This window comes from Equus przewalskii, chromosome 20, assembly GCF_037783145.1.
Source record: "Equus przewalskii isolate Varuska chromosome 20, EquPr2, whole genome shotgun sequence".
In the NCBI taxonomy this organism is placed as follows: Eukaryota; Metazoa; Chordata; class Mammalia; order Perissodactyla; family Equidae; genus Equus; species Equus przewalskii.
This window is the reverse complement of record NC_091850.1, coordinates 11,052,734-11,076,998: the sequence shown is the minus strand read 5'-3', so window position 1 is coordinate 11,076,998 and position 24,265 is coordinate 11,052,734. Positions and strand designations below refer to the sequence as shown.

Sequence of the window (24,265 nt, the reverse complement as noted above, 5' to 3'; positions counted from 1 at the left end):
AAATATGCCACTATGGCAAAAGGGTTATTTTGAGCTGAACACAATAAGAAGACGCAAACAAAAGAAAAGCTCTCTGCCCTCCCCCTATTTGCCTAAGCAGGATACGAATTTGTAAAGATGTCCCCTCTCTACCAGAAAGGACAGAGGTTAATCACCAGGGACAACTCTAGCCCCTTATGAGCCCAGAGATGGCACCAGAGGCACTTACATAACAAACTCTATTAACTAGCTCTTGTCTTCCCTTAGTTTCCCCCAATATATTTACCTTCCCACAATTTGCTACCCTAAAATTCAGTCCTTTTCCTTTGTCTTGTCACTTCCCCAAAAATGTATTGTTCTTTTGTTAAGATGCTATACAAGCCCAAGTTCTAACCACCACTTTGAGTTACTCATCACTGAATACTCCCATGTGTATGTATGGTTCACAGGTCAATAAACTTCTGTTTGTTTGGTTCTCTTGTTAACCTGTCTTTTGTCAGTCTAATTTACAGGGCCCCAGCCAATGAACCTTAGATGGGTGGAATAAAAATAAATTTTTTCCTCCCCTCCAGCTAGATAATGAACTCATTTATTAGATTTATTATTTTTTTTTCTGTCTCCCCTCCACTAAAATCTAAGATCCACAAGGGCAAGGATCTTGATTTGTTTTGTCCACTCGTATATCCCAAGTGCCTAAAATAGTGCCTAGAAAAGGCATCACCCAATCAATGTTTGTTGTAGGAAAGATGACTGGCAAATGGCTTACATTTAGCAGTTCTTAGCTTCCAGCTTCTGATTTAAACTTAAGCATCACAGTCCTGAGTAAACAAGTCATAAAAGTGCTGTGGCTCCAACTCACTGCTCGTGTCTCTTGAGAAGGATTGCAAACTCTTAGATAGGTCCAAAACACTCCACCTGGGGGAAAATAGAACGAACAGCGGAAAAAACAAAGACGGAAATGGCCAGTCTGAGCGAGAGAAGAGTGTCAGGTGTAGCTACCCTCCTCCAGGGACAAGTCATCTGCACTTCCTATTACTTGACTGTGTGTCCCTTAAAGATAAACTATCTTCCATTCAGAGAAACCTGTTAGCAGCAATTGGTGATTTTGAAAATAATGGGTTTTTCTTTTCAAAAAAGTAGGACCAAAGACAAAGTGATAATGGGGGCTTAGAGACATCGTTCTCCAATCTCTTTTTGTAAAGGATGGGAAGGATGACAAGAAATACTAAAAATAAATATGAAAGTGAATAAGGTAACAGTCTCTTATGAGTATAATAATACAGAGTAGATCTGAATATGTATTTACTATTCCCTAATTTGTGTATTATTTATAAGCTTTTAAAAACAGGATCATATTTTTTCTTCTTCCTACTAAAATAACGAAGATTAACAAATGCCTCAAATAATATCAAACACAAACTATCCCCTCCTTGCTGTGTCCAGTACAGAGCGAACCACACAGGAGGCACTCAGAATTTGTAGCGGTAATTATTATGAATGAGCTAATAAAGAACAAAAAAAACTGTAAGGGAACATAGGAAGAAGGAGAACATTAAAATAAAGACACTGAGGGGCTGGCCCCGTGGCTGAGTGGTTGAGTTCGCGCGCTCCGCTGCAGGCGGCCCAGTGCTTCCTTGGTTCGAATCCTGGGCACGGACATGGCACTGCTCATCGAACCACGCTGAGGCAGCGTCCCACATACCACAACTAGAAGGACCCACAACGAAGAATACACAACTATGTACCGGGGGGCTTTGGGGAGAAAAAGGAAAAATAAAATCTTTAAAAAAAATAAAATAAAAAAATAAAGACACTGACATTCAATTGAAAAATATAAGAAGAAGGAGGAGGAAGAAGCATGGAAATGAGAGGCAAGCCAAAGATTTATCCACCAGTTCTTGTTCCAATAATTTGGAAAGCTAAACCCTTTGAACATCACTCTCCGTGTGGAGATAATCCTTGAAAGGATAAGGGAGCGAGAAAAATGGGGGTGAGCCTGGTAGATTCTCTCAAAGCTCAAAAGCCAAATTTTATGGAAGAAAAATCACTTCATGTAGATGCTCTGGGAATTTTTTATTAAGTGTTGGCGAGAGCTGTTGCCTTGACAGCTAACCACATTCAACCCATGATTTACTTAAAGAGCTGGTACGGCCAAGACACCGGCAACGTGCACTTCACACTGCCCAGCACGGACTTTCAGCCCACACAGGAGAACCACCTCCGGGGCTTCATATCCCCATTCATCGTTCCCTCCTCAGCTGCCTCCTTGGGTTTAGGGCTGGCAGGTCTAGTATTGGTTAGCAATCCTGCTCTTTGAGATCTGCGGTTCAAAGTAAAAAGCCACATATTTTGTGACCACAGTAGTCCCACCTTAACCCAGAGGAGACATTCTAAGACCCCCAGTGGATGCCTGAAACCTCGGATAGGACTGAACCCTATATATGCTATGTTTTTTCCTGATACATAGCTATGATAAAGTTTAATTAATAAATAGGCGCAGTGAGAGATTAACAATAACTAGTAATAAAATAGAACAACTACAACAATACACTGTAATTGTAATAAAAGTTATTGTATATCTTAGCAACCTCAGCATATGATTTTTTTCTTTCCTTATTAAGTTGAGCACTTTTACCTTTTTACTTAAAGGAAGCACTTTAGGGCTTCTTTTTGGCGTATCCAAATTGCCAGCATCACTACTCTTGCATTTTGGTGCCATTATTAAGTAAAATAAGGGTGACTTGAACACAAGCACTGTGATACCAGGACAGTTGCTCTGATAACTGAGTTGGCTACTAAGTGACTAACAAGCCAGTCACATCTTCAGCATAGACACACTGGACAAAGGGGTGATTCAGGTCCCAGGAGGGAGGGAGAAGGACAGTGTGAGATTTCATCGCTGCTACTCAGAAAGGCACACAATTTAAAGCTTATGAATTGTTTATTTCTGGAATTTTCCATTTAATATTTTCAGACCGTGGTAACTGAAATCACAGAAAGTGAAACCACAGATAAGGAGGGACTGCTGTACCTGTAACAAAGGTGCTTAGCTTTAGTGACAGGCTTTCTAGCCACCCAGCAACTTTCCATGGGGAACGAGGGGACCACCCTGGTCCTCTAACGAAGGGGGCGACCTACTCAGTCACTATGCCGTGATCACTTCTCAGTAGTTCCCTTAGTCTGCCTGAACTTGTCTCTGACCTTTTACCTTGTCCAGTTATTTTTAAAAGTCTGTCAGAAAATGTGCAGAAAATTGGAGGTAGTATTTAATAGATCTGAAATGAGCCAATCTCTTCTTTACTTTTATTTATTCCAAAAGCTACTGGTTCTGTGATTATTTCTTTTCCTTCATTGGAAAAAACAACAACAACAACAAAAAAACCCCCGCTTTCCCTTGTATATACTTTTAACCAAAAGACTCAATAGTTTGTTTTTCTACTAACTCTCAGAAATGCATCGTAGGTGTGAATAAATCTGAGCTCTGATCTGACCTTTATCTTTACAATATAACACAAGCACAATAATAATTTATAGGGCTCAGTCCTAAGTGTGACATTTCAATGAGCTGGGTAAATATCATTACCTGAAGCCAGCAGCCCACCAGGACGCAGACTTAGAGGAAGGTGGGTTCGGGCATTTTCCCAAAGGAAAATCATTAATTTGATAGTACATTTGGTCCTGAATCAGGAAAGGTTTCACTCCTCAGAGTTATGTTGGTTAGCAATTGACACCGAGGTAAAAACAAAACCAAAAGGGAAAAAATAGGCTTTCATTTAGCGGAGGAACAAGAAAATTTCAGTCCTCCTACTCAGGTTGATTGACCACTGAACAGCCCAAATGCACGAATAATTGCTCAGGCCTTCCTTCCCTCTCTGTGCCAGTAAACGGAAGGTCAAGGAGGCACATTAGGAATGGAGCAGAATCCCCCAGGGGGTTGGGAGTTAGGAAAGGGAGAAATTGGGGAAGAAGAAACAAAGAAATGGATTGATGGCTTTGCCTGTCTTCAAAGCCCAACCAACATGGAAATCCTGGAAGACATTTGGCATCTGATCTCGCTGTGCACTGGGAAGGCAGATAGCAAATGTCCTTTCTTCCTACCTTCCCATGTTCCCAAGCTACTTAAGTCTGACTTTTCTAGACAACATATCTAGTCATGTGACCCCAGGATTTCATGAGCAGCCTGAATAGGTAGGTCATTCAGGTGTGTTTCTACTTTTCCCTTCTCTGAAAATCGAAGCCTCTAGACTTGCAAGAAACCTGGAGGCAGCCCCTCAGCCTGGCTGGCACTCATCAGATTCTCTTTCATACAGCAGCAAGTGTGGAAATCTTTGACCTAGCTGAGGATATTTAACAGCTACATAATATATGTGTTTTCCCCTATGTTTGCCTGTTGTCATTGTAGGGGAGAAAGACATTTCCTCTACCCAATGTGGGTTCTTCTGGCCGGAGAACGAATTAAATTCACATGAGACAGAATAGCAGGAGAAAATTAAACAAAGCTTTATAACATGTATACATGGGAGAGACTCAGGCAAGCTGAGCAACTCACCAAAATGGCTGAAGACCCCACCTTAAATATCATCTTCAGCTAAAGACAAATGAGGATGTTGGGGGTGGGGGGAGTCAGTTACAGGAGGTTACCAGACAAGCACAATAAACAGGAATAAGACTATTATGCAGATTTAACTCCCTGCATTCTGTATTGATAGGAGTTTCTAGAGATAAGGTCGTCCCCCTTCTCCCTGGTACAGAGAGGGAGACAACTTTACAGATGGAGATTTCCTTTACAATGTAAATGTCTCCTAACAAAGGGCAGGCAAGTTCCACTCCTCAGGGCCGCCTTTCCTGTCTGCAGTTTATTAAAAGTAATCAGTCCCAAATAATCCTCATGCCAAACAGACATATCTTGGGGTGGCCAATTCCAGTCCCCCACATCATCATATCACAAGAGGCACATCGACACTCCCACACTTCCCATTTCTTGTCAGTTTATCCTGTCCCCAGCATAGAATGGCAGTTCTCCCTGCACTACATCAAAATGATGTACAGAAAGGAAATTCTTAAAAAATAAAGCCTCTATTAAAAGAGAATGATAAACAACAATCCACGAGATGTTCTGATAGAATTTTGCTCTTGAATAGGGAAATTACTCTCCCAGGGACTAAGGCATCTTCGTGTTGCAGAGAAACCCCCTTGGTTCAGAGCTTTTGTTACTGCACAAAATTGAGGTCATTTGCCTCATGTGCATAAACAAATCACTTAATTATGGCATCAGCTTTTGGGAGAGAAATCAGCTTTATTCTGCAAGATCGATCTGCAGGGAGCACAGGGGGCGTGTGCCCTCAGATCCCTTTCCCCGATTCAAGATTTGGGGTGAAATTTAAGAGGTTAGGGAGAACAGGCTGGCATGGGGGAACGCTGGTGGGGCAGGTTTTGATTGGCGGGCTTCAAACACTTATGGTAAGGTTTCAACATTTATGACAGGGGTTTAAACATTTATGATGAGGTTCTAAACTTTTATGATAGGGTTCTGAATATTTTTGATGAGGAGTGGAAGGAATTTTAACACCGGGTCTTCCTGAATGAGGGGCCCCTCGCTTCTGATAAGAGTCTGATTTTCCAGTTCTGGTCATGTCCCAGTCCTTGGGTTCCGTGGGAAAGAGGATCGTTGGTTCTGGGGCCATTTCAGTTGATGATTTCTTCTTTTGCACATGTCCTGGCTATGTGACTTTGCCGATTTTCTGAAAGGCAATTCTTAACCACTCTGCTGATAAGAGATAGGGTAGGTCAAACTGGTCCTGGAGGGCCTGTGGTTAGCATTTCCTCCTCTAAGCTAGCTCTGCCTCCCACTGCAGTTTCAATCATGCTTTGTAGGTTTCAGCAATATCTTGACAAAATTCTCCTTCGTATTGAAGCAAAAGTTTGATTTTTGTGAAATACATCCATACACTTGTCTTGCCCATAACCAACAGATTAAATACACACACATATCACTTGCCGAGAGTTTCAGCTGTTTAGATTTTCACCCAAACATGTGAATAAAAACCACAGGCAAAACAAGTACTGTCTCTGGTACCTTTTACGGATTAACAAATAGCCCTTACCCTGCTGATGCCCGTTCTTAATTGGACTACGCTGTGAGCAGCAATTAAGCCTAAATGGCCACTTGCTGAGAGCTGGTGAAAGAAAGGCTGCAGCTTGAAGCATTTGCATTCTCCAAATAGAGCGCATATGCTTTGCTTTGGTGCCCATAAAGAAAGGAGATTTATTTATTTTTTTAGAGCTTTTAAAAGTAAAGAGGGGCCATTGTCTCAGGCACTCTGTGGAAATTATTCAAGGAAATTTTTCAGACATAATATAATTTTTGCAACTTGTGCAAATAAGAGATGTGGCGATGAAAGAGCTTTGTTCCTCTGTGAAAGACGGCAGCAAATGCGCAAGGGGCCTCTCCCCTCCCTCCACTCCACAGCGTGTCTCCATTGCATGTGCAAAGGAGAGATCTGTACCAGCAAAATGAAGCAGAAAATGAGACAGTCCTCTGAGCACAAACAGACCCTCACCTGAATGGCGTGTAACGGGGGAAGAGAAGTTTTCTTAAAGAATATTCAGAGGCCTTATTTTTTGGTGTTTGTTTCTGCTCTTGAAAATGGAGGAAAGCAAGAAAAAAGAGGCTAAGATAGGACTGAACTGCCCCTTTCAGCACAGAAAGGTCATTTCAGGCAGCCCCCAAGACGTTCTTCAACCATGCAGACACACGCATTATTGGCCTCAGTTACTGATACTTGTGTCATTATATGTTAGTATGGACAAGGCACAGAGGAGACAAGCTGGACTTTTCTCCTAAGCCCCGTGGAGACCCACTGAAAAGGTCTTGTTATTGTTGCTGTTGCTTTTCTTGTAGGAAAGAAGAGAAAATCCATTGCTTTTGTAAATATTATATTCATCATTATTGAAAAATAGACTAAGCGATCAAGGAAAAGAACAAAGAAGAAAAGAGAAAAAAATTACTCCAAATTCCACTACCTGGAAATATCGGTCATTTATCATTCTGTGAACACCATCCCAGACATCCTTGTATGTACATACATAGGTAGAAGAAATAGGGGTAATTCTACAAAACCAGGATCGTAGTGTAAGAGCCATATATGTTTAAGTGTTTGGTTTTATTTTACTTCACTTTACCGACAACAAAAAACCTGTAATAATATTGAATAAATTACTGAACTTCAGGAAACCCTTTCTCCCCAACGAATTATTTTAATATTTAAAATATGTCTCTTTGTTGTGGGGGGCTGACCGGTGCATTGTAGGTGTTAGGAGGAAAACTTTTCCTCTACCCACTTAGGTTCAAATGTTTGGGGGCCTGCAAGTTAACTGACAATAGACAGGTTGATAGGAGAAAAGTTAGGGTTTATTTACACATGCACTTTGGAACACTCAGTGATGAGTAACTCACTGAAGAGCCAGAGGTAAAGATTTATATACTGACTTAACAAAAAGGGGGAAAGTGTTGAGCATCAACAGGAAAGTATGGAAGAATCTACTGGGTTTTTGATGCTAATAGGCAACTAAGTTAAAATTCCTGGTGCTCAGGGTCAGTCTTCTCTCAAACAGGAAACTCTTGAGAGAAGGATCAATGGTCGCTGTATTTTGGGGAGGCTCTGCCTAAGTTTAGGCAATGTTTCTTTTTGTGGCTGTTGATTGCTTGGGTGTTTTCAATTTAAAGTAATTTTTACATCATTTTGGAGGGCTGCTTTAATTCTTTCACAGGATTTTTTTAGCTACATTCCTGGCCTCTACCCACTAGACACCAGTAGAAACACCCTCCTCCCCTGGTGGGACAGCCAAAAATGTCTCCAGACAGGGCCAAATGCCCCTGGGAAGGTAAGTCAAAATCGCCTATAGATGAGAATCACTACTCTAAGGTTTAAAAAAATAGAATTAAGGGGGAAAACACTGACACATTGAAATCATAACTTTTGACCATACAATTGAATTGAGAACAATATCTATTTATTCCTTGCCATGAAAGATGAAAAACTTGACACTTCTAATTCCTCCTTCCAACTCCCAACAATTGCTTAGCCATTATTTTTATGTTTTCAAGATTTAAAATGCATTTTATTCTGTAACTATAATTCTGACAATTAGTAACCTATTAAAATAAATCCAGGTTCACCCCATGTCCTTTACTACAGCTTCCCAACTCATTCCTGAGTTTGTAAAGCACATGTTCCATGGGACTCCTCCAGAATGGAAGAAAAAGCCTCCAAATTAAACATAGATGTGAAGTACCCCCACTTTCTAGAGAGAAGTAGCAAAGAACCCCGGACACATCCTCCAGAATTTTCAAGAGACATGGCACTTCCAACCCTGTTATCATCTCTGCTCCAGCCTCCATACACAGAAGACAAAGAACTCAAGGAAGACGGTGGGGATAAGCTAGGAGGGTTGTGCTGTGCTTTTCCCCCTCTGCTCTCCCCCCAAAACACACACACACACACAGCAAAGCAAATGAGCAGACAACGGAGGAATCCCTGGTAGAGATTTGTGGTGACTGAAAAAATCTGAGACAAGTCTCATGCCTCTTTGGGCACCTGTACACTTGCTAGTCTCCCACTCTGTGCCTAAGTGAAACTGAGAGAAAAGAAACCTGGAGAAAGAAACCAAGACAGTGTAGGGGAGGAAGACATTTCCTCTACCCTCTCTGGGTTCGTCTGGCCAGAGGACGAATTAAATTCACATGAGACAGAATAGCAGGAGAAGATTAAACAAAGCTTTATAGCATGTATACAGGGGAGAGGCTCAGGCAAGCTGAGCAACTCGCCAAAAAGGCTGAAGCCCCCACCTTAAATATCATCTTCAGCTAAAGACAAAGGAGGATGATGGGGGTGGAGGGGGAGTTGATCACGGGAGATTACCACACAAGTACAGTAGACAAAATGCAGATTTAAGTCCCTGCATTCTGTATTGATAGGAGTTTCTAGAGATAAGGTCATCCCCCTTCTTCCTGGTACAGACAGGGAGACATCTTTACAGATGGAGATTTCCTTCACAATGTAAATGTCTCCTAACAAAGGGCAAGCAAATTCCACTCCTCAGGGCCGCCTTTCCTGTCTGCAGTTTATTAAAAGCAATCAGCCCCAAATAATCCTCATGCCAAAGAGACATATCTTGGGGTGGCCAATTCCAGTCCCCCATAGCAGAGTGTAGGTGGTAGAGCAGCAGACACTCAGTGACAAGATGCATGAGTTTCCTGGGGGTCGGGTGCCCACCAGGTAGCCAAGTTGAGTCATCTCAGTAGTACCCTGTCTAAAGGGACAGCCTACTAGGCAAGAGGATGTGGAGTAGACCATCAGAGGTAGGAGCTGTGCTGGAGGCAGAGGGGTCTTGCAGAGCTCCAGCCCCTTCTCTGGGAAGGAAGAGGTCCTTGAACGACCCCAAAGAACTCACACATGCACCACTTGAGAACACCAGCCTTTGGACCTCTGTCACACAAAGTGACTCAGAGGCAATAACCACCTAAAAAATACCCAAAGACACCACCTAAGTGATGTTTACCTCTTTTCCCCCATCTCTCCTCACCACAACACACCAGAGGAGAAAAGGACTCAGAAGAAAGAGGATGTAAGGAAGGGAAAGAAAGGAAGGCAGGGAAGAAGAAAGAAGGATCTCTGTGTAGGGGAGGAAAAATCTTTATCCCTCCACCCTCCTGGGTTCACTGGTTGGTGCCCACAGATCAAACTGATGAAAGGGATTAACAAGAGAAAAGTTTTTAATTATATACTATGCAGGGGAGCTCACAAAGTAAAATGTGGCTCAGGGATGCGGCCAGATGATTGAGGCTTACATACCACCTTAGGAAAGGGGTTTTGAGCTTCTAGGGTGGGAAGGAACTATAGGAGGAAAAGTCGAATAATAGAGGTTGTCTTGTAATGCAGATCAGAGTCTCTCAGGTGCTCAGAGCTGTCTCTGGTTGTAGCTGTCCTCCTGGTACAGAGACATCTTTACAAATGGAAATTTCCTTTATAAATGGGAATTTCCTTTACAAAAGGAAAAATTTGTGCCCTATTTTCAGGCAGTTGAGGGGGGGGGTAAATAGTTTTTCCTACAGCTGCTGGTCTCAACTGCATTTTGCTCAAAATAGCTCATATGCCAAGAGGCATATTTTGAGGTGGCACATTCTGATAACCCTATCTGCCATGGGTGCCTAACCTTGGAGTGGAAAGAAAATGAGCGTTGAATTGAATATGAGATAGAAGAGGCTTTACTGGGTTTGGAGTACTTGAAATTACCGGAAAAGTGATGGGATCAGGCCAAGATATTGTTAAATGAACAAGAAAGGAAGATTTGACTAGGATGGTTTGAAGACTGTTTGGAGAATGTGAAGAAAGATTTTATATTCGGATATTTCAAGTTTAAGCTATTCAGTAAATTGGTTAAATTTATTTTGAATCAACTCCTGATCCACTGGATTGATTTTTTCCAAGGACTCCTATCTACTGTGTTGCCTAAATAATAGCATTATTAAGCTTATCTGTTGCCTTTAGACTTTAACTTGTATAGTTAATAAATTATTTTGTAACACTTTGTTTTATGCAGAACTTTGTTGGCATTCCTTCTCCATCTTTTGGCATTGAATATCAGCCAGACTTTCCCTTTCTTTGTGACTTAGTTTCTTTTCTGCCCATATAAATCTTCTTTGATCTTGTATTCAGTAACTTTTTAAGGATATGACTGGGTGTTGGTTGTGTTGTGCCAATCTTTACTGGCTCATGCTGTTAGCCTTCGATGTGCTGATTCAGGCTTTTATTGAAGGAAACTGTTTTCTTTTATAGTATTGAAATCATTTCTATTCCATCTGTTCTGTTCTCTTTCTCAGAAATGTCAATTAGTATATATTGGATCTCCTTTATTTTTCTTCCATATCCAGTACCTTGTCTGTAATCTTTTTTATGGCTTTGTTCTTTTCCATTTCATTTCGGGTGATGTTGTCAAACCTGCCACTATATATATCTCTATGTTTTTAGTCACATTTATTCTTTCTGTGTTGTTTTTCTCTCCTATTTCTCTTAGTTCATTTCCCATCTTTTCCTACTACCTTTAAATTTTTCCCTGAATCTTCCTATTGCTTTTCGAAATCTTTTTCTCTGGCCATAATTTTTATTATGAGCAACCTCTTTGAGACTCTGGGAACAATTTCCCTGTACCCTCTCTCCAGTTCTATAGGCAATTCCTCTGTCGTATATGTTTTACATCAACTTTGTAAAAATTGTTTCTCTCTTCCCCACTCCACACTCATTATCATTATTATTATTCTTACTATTATTAATTTTTTATGGCAGAATCTATCTATAGGGCTCCATCCTGATTATTAGTCATCTTTGACTCATTGGCTTACTGGTTCTGTGTTAAAAAATCACATGTGATTTTGCTGGAAAATGTGGTATGAGTCACACAGCCAGTCAGTCTGTATTTCCCGCCGGGTGGGGCACTTCTCCCTCAGCTTTAGACTAACAGGAACTTCTGTTGGCCATTACTCACTTCTTCACCTCACCTCTGGGTCTTCCCTCAATCTGGAGCTTAGACCACTCACTGAAGGTTTTTAATGAGAATACTGAGAACTGTGTTTATGAGTGAGTAACCTGAAAGTCCACATAGGTACAGAGCCCAAGAGAAGAATGAAGGCAGTAAAAACAGTTACGTTAGCCCATGAGTCTCAGTATCCCTCCCCATCCCTAACAGATCTCAGCAGCACATAAAACTATCTTCACCCAAAGTTTTAACTCCTCTTTTCTTAGGAATAAAAAAGTGTGAAATCAAAAAGTTACCATGAGAGATTTCTATGGGTGGATGACACTCTGTCTGCCCCAGTACTCCTCAGGCATGGCGTCTGAGATTGGAGGAATGAGAACAGCACCTCCGTTCCAGGCTTAGAGGACAGCTACACCAGACCCCTCTGCAGATGAGATTAGGGGCATCTTGTTGCTGAATACTGGCTATCACAGTTCAAAGCTTTCTCCAGGTCTCCCTCTGTGCCTTGTACCTCTGACTTTTCGTCACTTAAGAAATTGGATCGGTGGGATGTTTCAATGGCCAGCTTGTACTACCTAGAAGTACACTTTAGAAAGGTTTGGGGGTATAGAGGAGGAAGGGTCATAGGCTATGCTTCTCATGGTGACTTTTCCATGTCAGCAATGCACTGGAGTGGTAGGGAGAGGGGAATATTATAATTTACTCACTAGAAAGGAAACATTTGACTTATTGAATGGCATTTCCCATGGGACATTCAAAAACTCCTGGAAGGCAAAGTGGATAGGGATGAAGAGTGCAACCTTCAATTTACCAACAACCAGAGCAAAGATCAGAACCCAGACTGATGGACCCCCCAGCAAGAGCTCCTGTAGTACGTCAGAGGCTGCTCTTCCCCACAGAACAGGGTGACTAGATAAAGGGAACAAGGGACCATCCTTATTAAATGAGAGGAAGAACAAATAGCCGAGATGCCTCCACCCAGCTCTTGATAAGGGAGAGCTCACACCACTGCCACTTGCTTCAATCAGCTGACTTTTAGAGGAGCAGAGCTTTTTACAAATTTTGGTTAGGAATTAGTGAGTACACTGTATAAAGATGTAACTTTTTCTTCCTCCAAATTCACCGACCCTCTCCCCCTCAGATTCTCTCCACAAACCCCAGATTAAGAGCCGCAGTGTGCTGTAAACCACCAGTTCCAATTTGGAATGCCAGGAATGTGTGTCCCCTGCGGAACCACCGAGCTGCTTGAGGTTTCTCCGGCAGCTGGGGCAGGACTTAGTCACTATAGCAAGAAGCTGGGAGAGCTTGAGTGGGCCTTCCAGGGGGCCGAGCTCTGGAGCAGCAGCGGGGTTTCTAGAGCAAGATCTAGGAATGGAAGGGTTACAGCAGGAACAGCGACCTGAGACAGTGAAGAAAGATCCCGGGCTGGCAGAAGGGTCTAGTGATCAGTGACGCCTTCTGCTCCTACTTCTTCCTTCCATTTTTCCTCCTTTTCCCTTGATCCCTCTCTTTCTCTGTGCAGCAGCAAGAACAGGAGGTATGGCAATAGATTCTTGCAGAGGTTTCCCTCTTGTAGCTATAAAAGTAGAGAATAGAACAGTCCTTCTCTTGGAATCACTCCAAAGAAATGATATAAAACACAGCCCATGATGTGATCAGTGTTGTGTATCACAGTAGTATTTAGAATTACAATATATTATTATGCAATTAAAATGTCATCGATGAGGAAATGATCATTAATTGAGACAGCACAAGACACAAGAAAGATCTGATTGTCAAATAAGACTCACACACATCAGAGATCTCACCTAGTATCAAGCTTTACTAGTAATGTCAAAGATGCAAGTAATGAAGAGGCACAGGTGCAGTGGGGAGGGGTCCAGAACCCCTAGCCACGCTACCTGGGTCTTTTTCTTCCTATATCAGAGGCGCTCTAGCCTGAGAGAATAAATGAGGTCTCTAAAAAAAGATATGCAGCCACCTTACTTACCCAGAAGGAGCTACTTAGTTCAGGAAACATCTGAAACATCTCCATTTTATACTCAGATATTTACATAATTTACATGACATTTTCCAGAGAGCCATGCCCCATAAATCCGTAGATTCCAGGTTTGTTTACCTAGGAAATCCTAGATACCAAAATACATTCTGCTAAAAGCATTCCATGGATAAGGACTCTCCTTCCAGCAAGGCAAAAATCACTTAGTTTGTCATGAGGTGTGTCATTAGTGTGCTTACAAGATTAGACTGGGTTACTTGCCACCTTTTACCTAGGAACACACGCCCGCTCCCCAGTAAAGGGAGAGAATGGATCCTAGACCTGCTGCTTCCAGAGCACATTATGCTATATCCAGGGACTTTTATGGAACCATAAACGTTCACATCGACCAAAGAGACTACTTTTGATATGTGATCAATGACAACAGCATAAGCTACAGTATTTGCATTATCATCTCAACTATGTAAAAATATTACCGAAAAACTGAAAGATACAAAATATTATTAAAAAACTAAAAAGATGTTTAAATGATTATTTCTGGGTCTACAGATTAGGGATGATTATTCTGTTCTTTATATTTTCAGTATTTTTCACAAGAACTTTGTATCACCCATCAATTTCTTTGTAAGTTAAATTAAAGCATGCAGGAAAATCTAGGTAGCACACAGGACAGAGCATAGAATTTGAAAGTAAATTGATTTGAATTCAAACCCTGGCTTGACTGCTCACTATTACAAGATCTTGGGCTACTTGGGCCATTTCCTCAGCTGTAAAGTGAGAAACATAATCATCGCCCTCAGAGCTGTTGTGAACTGTCAGGAGACACACAAACCCGAATACTTTGTGCCTCCTTCGACCCTCGCCACCCAGGGAAGGGGGACCAATGACGTGCCCCGGGACAGCCTCCTTGCGTACCTCTACACAGTTGGCCAACCAGAGCTGCTCAGTCTTCCCGCCATTTCCAGATTTGCATGAAACGCAACACCTCAAGGCCTGGGATCTCACATTCTGGCAGCTGCTGAAGTATTAGAAAATTAACTCTCAATTAGACAATTTTTTTTTAAGATTTTTCCTTTTTCTCCCCAAAGCCCCCCAGTACAGAGTTGCGTATTTTTAGTTGTGGGTATTTCTAGTTGTGGCATGTTGGATGCTGCCTCAGCATGGCCTGACCAGTGGTGCCATGTCAGTGCCCAGGATCTGAACTGGCGAAACCCTGGGCTGCTGAAGCAGAGCGCTCGAACTTAACCACTCAGCTACAGGCCGGGGCCATCCCCCTCAATTAGACAAACTTTAACCAGTGGGAAAAAAGAGAGAGGAGGGATACAGGAAAATAAATGGCCCCCCCCTTGGGCTCTCCAATCACCTGCTTTGAGGCCTGGTTTCTCTATGCAGTCTTTCCAGAACAGCCCCCGCAGCTTTGCAAACATACCTGTTGAGGGGCCTGCCCCACCCTCTGCTCCTTACAAAGCCTGGTCAGCACCACCCCTTCGCATTGCTGCTCATCTTCTCTCCTCGCTTCACTTTTTTTCCTTCACTTTTGCTGCCCTGGGTTTACACCTCAAAAAAAATTACCAGGACGTTATTCCTTGCCTCAGGCTCTGCTCTGCTTTCTGGGAAACCTGGATCTAAGAGAGCAGATCATTCATGTAAAGCACCCAGCATATGATAAGCCCTCAAAAATGGTATGTGTGTGTATAAACAGATGAGGGGCGTAGGTGGGTGTGTGAGCCTGAGTACACATGCGTTAGATAATATGTAAGATGGTCTTGTATTTTTTTTAGGCCTTCATAAATGCCACTGTACAATGAAATTTAAATAAAATAACGTTTTTTTGTTCTCATTACCACCTCCTGCTCCATTCCTTCCTATAAACAACATAGAAAAACAACATATTCATTTTAGCCAACAGTGAGATGGCCCTTCATACTATGAATTATTATAAAAAGTTACAAATCACACACCCAATGTCTAAGAGAGTCAGGATAATCTCACGGTTAAAAGCACAAACTTTGTGGGCTGTCCTGGTGGCGTAGTGGTTAAGTTCACATGCCCCACTTCACTGGCCCAGGGTTCATAGGTTTGGATCCCAGGCAAGGATCTAGCACTGTTCATCAAACCACTCTTTGGAGGCGTCCCACACAAAATAGAGGAAGATTGGCATGGATGTTAGCTCAGGGCCAACCTTCCTCACCAAAAAAAAAGCACAAACTTTAACATCAAACAAACATAGATTGGATTGGAATCCCTATTCTATATGATCTGAGGGAAATTAACCTCTTAGGGACTCTTTTCTCATCTGAAAACTGATGCTCTAGGTATCTTTCTGCAGGTTTGAATTAAATAATGAATGTAAAGTTCTTAGCACAGAATCTACACATAAGTTAAAGTATTATCATTTTCTAAATTTTTACTATTATTATAAAAAATGTCATTTATGATATACATTCCAAATCAAGCCATAGTAACATTTAAAAATGTGTAAATGAAGAGTAGGAGTCAGGATGGAAGTAGAAAGTAATTCATTCAGGGGTTAGTCATGTTCTAATGCTTGCATATGATCCAGGGAGGATCCAAGGTCCTGAGACAGGTTTGAGGACCATCATTCATCACATGTGCGGCACGCCGACACAGCAGCAGCACAGGAAGACAGAGGGAAGAGGGCAGCAAAGCGAGGCTGGACAAGGCAGCCTGGCACCTGAAGAAATCCCCCCAGAACCATGCCTGGTCCTCTGAGAACAGCTGTGGAGGCCAATGGAGAGAGCAGAACCCATCACTCTTCCTGAGACCTCAGGGCCCCGCCAAGTTGATTGGGATCCCAGCCTCAGTTTATGCAATGCAGAGTCAGATAGGAAACTGAGACGGCACCCCGCTCTGCAGGGGAAGCCACCACCCCGGAGCTCAGGGGTGCTCTGTCATGTCCCTCCAGCCCTCCAGCTAGCGTGTCTCAAGAGGCACATCTGATCACAGATCTCAGCTGTCCGAGGCTGCCGAGATGTCTTGCTGGTTTGTCTGGACTGACTCAGGGTAGGGCTGAACTTGTAGAGAGAAGGCACCTAATGACTCAGGTATGAGAATTGAGAGCCACAGAGGGTAGCAAATAGACCTATGTCAGGAGACAGAAGACAGAGCACCTACTGAAGAGGGTGAGGAAGGCCAGCGGCCACAGCTCACCCATGATCAACTCACCCTAGAAAGCCTTACATCCCTCATGTCCTGAGTAAGATCAGAGCAAATCTAAGCAACGCTCTCTGAGCTCGGCCTCCAAGGACATTGGGTCCTCACCCATGCTAGTGCCAACTCTCTGCAGGGACATCTTAACCCAAACCTTTACTGACTTCTCGTCCAAAATAAATCTCTTAGGAAACTGTGTCCTAGACGCCTCCTTCTTTTTTTTTAACAAAGATTCTCTGGGACTCCTCATCTTTTGCATGCAGAGGCAGTATACTACAGAACAAAACTTCAGCCTCTCTTCCCCTCCCAACAAATACTTCAAAACTCAGTATCATTTGCATCTTTTCACATCAGGATATCATCCATCTCATGGTTTAACATGATGAGATGATGCTGCAGGACATTATTATTTCATGTTTCTATTCTGAGAAAGATGTCTCTCTTCAACTTAACTACTAGCTGACAAAAATAATGTTGAACATCTGCAAGAGATAAAACAACTTGAATCCAATTTCCTTTCACATAGATTAAGAGCCCCATTCTCCTGTCACTTATGTAGCATATAACTCAATTTTTTGCAATATTTAAATGAGAGGCTAGTTTTTCAGGTCTGTCATGTGGATGACATAAATTTTTTATTTTGTCCCTTCCACTGATGTAGTGGATATATGGGACCCTGTCAGAATGTGGCAGCTCACAAAAGAAAAGGGGAATCATACACCAAAAGACAGAGGGACAAATAAAAGGGAGAGGCTGTAAGACAAATCTCTTTTTTAAGAATACAAATAAGTAAATCACACAGTGAGATATGTTCCATCAGGAAATGCAACTTTTGACTGGAAGCTGCGTAGCATGCATGGATCAAAGAGCAAATGGTCTCATACTTTGTAATTAGACGGTCGACACACCTACGCAGAGATGTAACAATTGTGACTAAAACAAAAAGTGGTTTGATTGGTTCAAGTAACTGGAAAGCCCACGGGTCCTTCTGGCTTCGAGTAATAGTTAATCAAGAACTTGTTCAAAGTCCCTGGGATCTATTTTTTCATGTCTTTTGTCTCCATTTCCTTTGTGTTGGTTTCATTCTCAGACAGACTTGCTCTAAATGGGAGAAGGTCGGCCACAACAGCACCAAGCTTATGTAACATGTTTATTAAGGAGAGTCAACTTGCTGAGCTATTTTCAGGGCCAGGTTAGGATAATATAAAATATTCTAAGTGTTTAAAGCACAAGGAATTTAATTCAGGGAATTGGTTACATGGGCAATAGAAGAACTGAGAACCAGAAAAGAGGTAATCAAGAAATTAGAAATAGCAGGAGGCCATTACCACTCTTGGGGCTGGTAGGACAAAGGAAGATGGTGGTGTTATTGGAACCCAGGAGCATAGGTCAATTGGAAGAATCTAGAACGATGACAGGTCTGTCAAACAGAAATTAGAGTCATAGAGGAGAAATAGCTACTGATGGAGATACTGCCCAGGGCAGAAGGGAAAGGAGAAATTACCCTAGCTTCTTCCACCTGCTCGCCATTCTTTTGTCAGTGCCTCCCAGTGGACAAACCTAGTTGGAATCCAGTTGGCAAGGCAGCCAGGATATGGAGTTGCCTATAATACAGAGAGGAGAAGATGGAGGAATAGATCCGAGAGCAAGCAGGCAAATGACCAGCATAGGATTTAAGCTTAAAATGATTTTATTTCTCTGTCATAATTACTTTCAATCATAATCTGTTGAATCTCCCTTTCCTGATCAATAAAGGATACCTTAACAGCATCTTGGGCCGAGTCCCCTAATTTACTGGTAAGTTTCAGTTATTAAGCCTCTGTTCAGTGCCCAAGCAGCATGGATTGGCACCCTTCTGGGGCTTGGGGGTTACTCTTGACCAGTAAGCCACCAAAATCCTGGAGAATTCTCAACCAGCACACATGGGTGTAGATAGGCAGGAGAAATCTCAATTCCTGATGGATTCATCACTGGAGCTAAAGGCAACTCCCGGCCTTCAGGGTTAGGGGAGAACTTTCGGCCAGTGGGGGTCCATGTCAGCCACATGCTGGACCAGTGGAGAACTTTAAGCCAGTGAGCTGCTAGGGCCAGGAGAAGGGTAGCTCTTGGTTCCAGTACCGTTGGGGCTGGAACAGGGAACCTCTCGATAGGTACGTGGTACGGATGGCAGTTCTCAGCTGGGATGAGTTGTTAGCACAGGGCTAAGGAGATGGCACACGTGATCTGGAGATTGTCTACATAAAAGGGACTGAGCAAATTACACACGAGGGACTGAGAAAATAAGGGACAGGGGATAATGGGAGGTAGGATTCTTACTGTCTTCAAATATGGAAAAGGGGAAGGCCAGAATAAATCATTTTACATCAGACCGCAGTTGCAGGTATCTGTATAAACTAGTGGTTTTAATAGATATGAGTAGATAAATATAGAAGTAACTATAGATGTGTGTGTGTGTCTATGTGAGACTGTATGTACGTACATCTATTTTCTAGCTTTCTGTTGAGAGGGCCTAGAAGCAATACCTCCATAGCAATGAACATACCTCGCCCCCAGATCTTGATTTTTAAATACCATCTTCCACGTAAAGGAACCAGGTGTCCTTGGAGCAATGGCTGATTCCAGGGTTAGAACAAGGGAAGTACAGATAAACCTAGGACATCTTGTGCCAGAACGTAAGGAAGTTCTCAAAAAATGATAGGGACAAGTTAAAAGGATATAGGAGCTAAACTGAAAGGGCTCCCACTAGCCAAATCTGGGAAAAATTGACATTAAAATAAATAATGATAGTAATAGATTATAACACATCGAATAAAATAAGAATCCATGGATCTATACAAATTTAAACAAATACATAAGTAAATAGGGTAAAAAGAAAGTCTACTTTATAGTAGATAGTCAACTAATAAATGTAGAAGGAATAATGGAATTAGAAAAATCATTTGGCAATATTCATATTAACAATTGATTTAGGCAGGAATCATCAATGAATGCTTAAACTAGTGAGTGAAAAATTGAGGAGGAATAGGATATTTACGTAGTTTCAAAGTGACACCTCATGAAACTCTTATTAATTGATTTTACAGCAGAAAGATCTGGCAGATAGTATCTTCACCGAGTGAAAAAAGTTAACATCGTCTGTAATACAACAGACCATCATCATGTGCATATTCTCACTTCTGTGGTATTCCTGGAAAAAAAAAATCATTATGTTAATCTAATCCTGAGGAAGAATCAGACAAATCTAAATTTAGGGACATTCTACAAAATAACTGGCTTGGACGCTTCAAAATTATGAAGGGCTTGAAGGGCAAGGAAAGACCGAAGAACTGTCCCGAGTTGAAATGAACTGAAAAGAAATGATGACTGAACACAGCATATGATTCTGGTTTGGATTCTCAACCTGTAAAGAACGTTCTCGTAAAAATAGGTGAAATTCTAATGGGATCTCTGAATTACACATTAGCATAAAATCAGTGTTAATTTCGTGATTTTGATGGGTACACTGTGGCTTTATTAGAGGATGTCTTTTGTTTAACGAATATATACTGAAGTGTTTAGGGTAATGGTTCATTTGTCTGCTACCCACTCTCAAGTGGATGAGGGAAAAAAAGAAGTGTGTGTGTGTGTGTGTGAAGAAAGAGAGAGAGAATGATAAGGCAAAGGTAGAATGTTAACAATTGGGGAATCTGGATGAAAGATACAGACATTCTTTTTTTTTTTTTTTTTTGAGGAAGATTAGCCCTGAACTAACATCTGCTGCCAATCCTCCTCTTTTTGCTGAGGAAGACTGGCCCTGAGCTAACATCCGTGCCCATCTTCCTCTACTTTATATGTGGGACGCCTGCCACAGCATGGCTTGCCAAGCAGTGCCGTGTCCACACCCGGGATCCGAACTGGCGAACCCTGGGCTGCCGAAGCAGAACTTGTGAACTTAATTGCTGCACCACAGGGCCAGACCCCAGACATTCTCTATACTATTTTTGCAACTATTCATCTCTCCCTGTTATGCTTTTTAAAGGATCCAACAGTAGAACTGCCTGGCCTCTCTGCCCCAGCATTGCAATATTTTAATTTTATAACCATAGCCCGCTCTTTCCTCTCAGTGCCTCTGTGCCTTCACAGGACTGGCCTTCAGTGGTTTCCTGTGGCAGCCACACTGGTATGCGGAAGCGGGCCCCTGCTTTGTGGGACCTAAATCTTATGCAATGTGGGGAGCACTCCTTAAGAAAAAGAACAAAAATTTTCAGATTTGAAATTGGATTTGAAAGTGAGTATTTACTTGGAAAGGGCTCAAGTAAGTGCAGGGCACTGAAGCTCAAACTGCATTAGCACGGTGTGGCTCTGCCTGTGCTGGAGCGGCGAGGAGGACCTGCTTTGCCCCCTGGGAGTTGTCCACCTAGAAGAGGCAGGACTGAGCAAACTAGACTGGCTCTGCTCTGGGCCCTCAGGTAGAAATGTTCTTTCTCTTTCCCTATTGCATGGATCTTTCTTACCAGCAGAGGAAAAACTATGCAGGCTGGGGTTTGGGCCTAAGGAAGAAAGCACCGAGGGGACCACTCAGCCTGACTCACATGTTCTAAGCCATAGAGCCTGCCTCCAGCCTAGCAAATGGACCAGAAGTAGAGCTTTGTTATAGCTGAATAGAAGTCAAGTACAATGAGAAGCAGGTAAGAGGCTACTATGTGATGGAATCTAGGTCTCCAGGGGGGCATATCACCTTTTGGTTGAATACCTTAAGACTGACAAAGATCATGCATTTACCTGGCCTTTTTGTCTAGGCCTTTGAGACTTCATGGGGTTGGGGTGGGGGCCAAAGGGAAGTTGGCTGTTGCAAGATCTCTTTCCATCAGCCACACAACCTCACATAAATATCCATTCCTCATACCAGGCTGTGTGCTGAGATTGAGAAAACGGCTGTCAGAACCCCATCCCCTCCAACCAACCCTCTTACATGGCAGGAACAAGCAAACAGGGGGCCTCGTTCCTCCAAGAGTGTATGTTGTTTATACTTACCTGTGCATGAAGAAAAAAACAGAACTGAAAAATAGAAAAAAAATGTAGCTTTATAGTCAAACTGGAAATACTTCTCCCTCCACTAAGCATTTCACCAAGATGAAACCTGCTTCACTTTTATAACACAACCCATCAAAAAACCGAGACAGCTCATCATATTACCCATCACGCTACGGTAGCGTCCTTGGACGCCACAAAAGAACACGTGTGGGTAGACTGCCAATTTGTTATTTCCAGATCTTGAAAAATTTGACTATGGGGAGAAATTTCAAGAAAATCACCCAGTCCTCAACCTGTATATAGAGCACTTACAGTACATCCATCAGTTAGAAGCACCAATTACATCGCAGGCATTCGCAGGTGACCAGAAGATACTTCCCAGCCTTCTCCCATCCATCCTTCTCACATGGGCTTACACAAGAGCTTCCTAGATGTGTTGTTGGGGAGCGTGGAGCCTGTCAGGTAGGAGGAGCACACGTTTCCCCCTGGCAGAAGCGTTCACCCCCAGAACGCAACCCTCCACAGCTGGTTCCTTCTCATGCTCCAGCTCTCACCTCCTCCGAAGACTTTTTCCTGTCACCATATCAGAAGTCAAACCCACCCCCAACAATCACTCTCTGTCACCTCTCTCTGTTGATTCAGCTCATATCCCTCACCACTATGCATGGCCGTTTATTGTCTGTCTCCCTCAGCTAGGTAGGGACTTTGTCCTGTTCATCCCTGTATTTCCAGTGCCCAGCACAGGGCCAAGAATGCAGTGAGTGCTGAATACATTGTTAATTCAACAGCTTCGAAAAAAGAGAGAAAAGCAGAGAAAAACAGAGACTCATGAGCTGAATGAACGAATAGGTAGGTGTGTCATTTATTTGAGTAAGTTTCTTTCATGAACACAGTCAAAGTAGTGGGTACCTCCAAAGGGACTTATGACTGGAGAATGAAGTCTGAAATAATTCTCAAAACGAGAGATCACAGTTTCAAAAAAAGAAACTTACTTTTTCCCTCTCCAATTTGTTCAACCAGTCTGAAATCTCCAGAAGACAAAGAAAGCACGAGAGGACCAAAAACACTTTGCTGTGGTGCCTGAGAAAGTGGCTCAGTGATGACAAGAACTCACGATGGACAATCTGTGGCAGAACAGTTGAAAGTGACCAGTGATATAGAACTTCTGTCCGACTCTAGATGGTCAAACGAAGGCCCATCTGACCACCAGCCATGAACCGTGAATAGAATCGGTGGATAGTTGAGTTCCAGGTAATTCCCTAGGAGTCCTACAAGAATTTGGACCAAAGTTGTTAGATGGGATTCAACCAGCGTGGGCCCTCTGCTGGCCCTATAGACTAAGAGGGCCATGAGATTGTTCTGATTATTCTAGATTGTTCTGCCACTAGGATGTCCTGCCCATTTTACCATTGCTAATCTGTGCCCCATAGTAGCAATATTTAATAAGCACCTATCATGTGGCAGACACCATGCTAAACACTCCATCCGTAACTCAGTTTTAATTCCATTCCAGATTTTGCATAAGGGTTGTTGGATCTGGCACATACAATCCTGGGACTAGAGTCTAAAGTGATAAGAATAGAATCCTGGGACTAGAGGCTAAAACCCATGCTATAGTGGCCATTTATGAAGCAAGTGTCTCCCCAAATCTGTCATACTTGAGCAGGGAGTTATGAGGCAGATTACTTCAGGCTGTGGACACATGACCGCAGATGACAATGAGCCCTGAGCAGTGGTCAGTCAAGGTGGGTCCTCAGTAGGCACTGACGCATGCCAGGAAAGATCAATGGAACTGAGGCTATGCTGGAGGGACAGAGCTAGAAACTCCCCCAGGAGAGGAGGCCTCTGAACTCAGATTAGGACACCCAATCCAGGGAAGGGAATTACAAATCCACTCCAAAAACTCTGAACCAACTGGTGGGCAAAGCGATACGTCAGATCCAACCTCTATGTGATCTCTGTGTTCAAGGACCCGTGTCCTCTTGCCTCCCTTCCTAAAACTTCATTTTATGTTCTGTGTGTCTACAATTCTCAGACAACCTTTCAGATAAAGTGCTTGTTTTGAAGCTCCACCACCCTAATTGTTATTTTTTTTGTACCACACATTCTTATTAAAAAGACCTAAAAGCCATTGTTGTTTTAGAACCTCGAGCTCCAGATAGAAAATTCAGATGACTGATGGGATCACCTGACTGTAGCTAAAACTTTACATCTGTCTCCAAAAGACACTATATAGATCCCGAAGACTGGGATATGTGACACTTGAACCTGCCAGCACAGGGAGCAGTGTGCCATTCATCCTGTGTGCTGAGAAAGGTAACAGGGCACAATCGCTGAGATCAGTTTTAAAAGGCAGCACCAGACTCTCAGGTGAGATGCTGTAAGATGCAAATTCCTCTTCACGGGGGTGGAATGCTACCACCCCCACATCTCTGACATGCTGAACCCATATCTGTCATCTCATTATACCTTTTTGCCTTACTCCCTTGGTTGCTGGCCCTCTAGCTAAACAAGTTGAGGCATCTGTTATTCCCCCAAAGAAAGTTAGACTGCTCTGGGAATCGAGAG

General features: G+C 42.6%; 1 protein-coding gene across 1 annotated transcript in view; it reads right to left on the bottom strand.

The window, feature by feature from the left end:
- Nucleotides 1-22,965, bottom strand: part of LOC139077910 (uncharacterized) — a 102,083-nt gene extending 79,118 nt beyond the window's left edge. Inside the window, exons 1-4 of the mRNA XM_070587509.1 lie at nucleotides 22,690-22,965; nucleotides 19,719-19,871; nucleotides 18,189-18,288; nucleotides 14,429-14,531 (exon numbers count right to left, since the gene is read on the bottom strand). Of these exons, the coding sequence (XP_070443610.1) occupies nucleotides 14,429-14,531; nucleotides 18,189-18,214 (129 nt within the window). The 5' untranslated portion in view covers nucleotides 18,215-18,288; nucleotides 19,719-19,871; nucleotides 22,690-22,965. The remainder of the gene's footprint in view (nucleotides 1-14,428; nucleotides 14,532-18,188; nucleotides 18,289-19,718; nucleotides 19,872-22,689) is intronic.
- Between the last annotated feature and the right edge of the window lie 1,300 nt (nucleotides 22,966-24,265).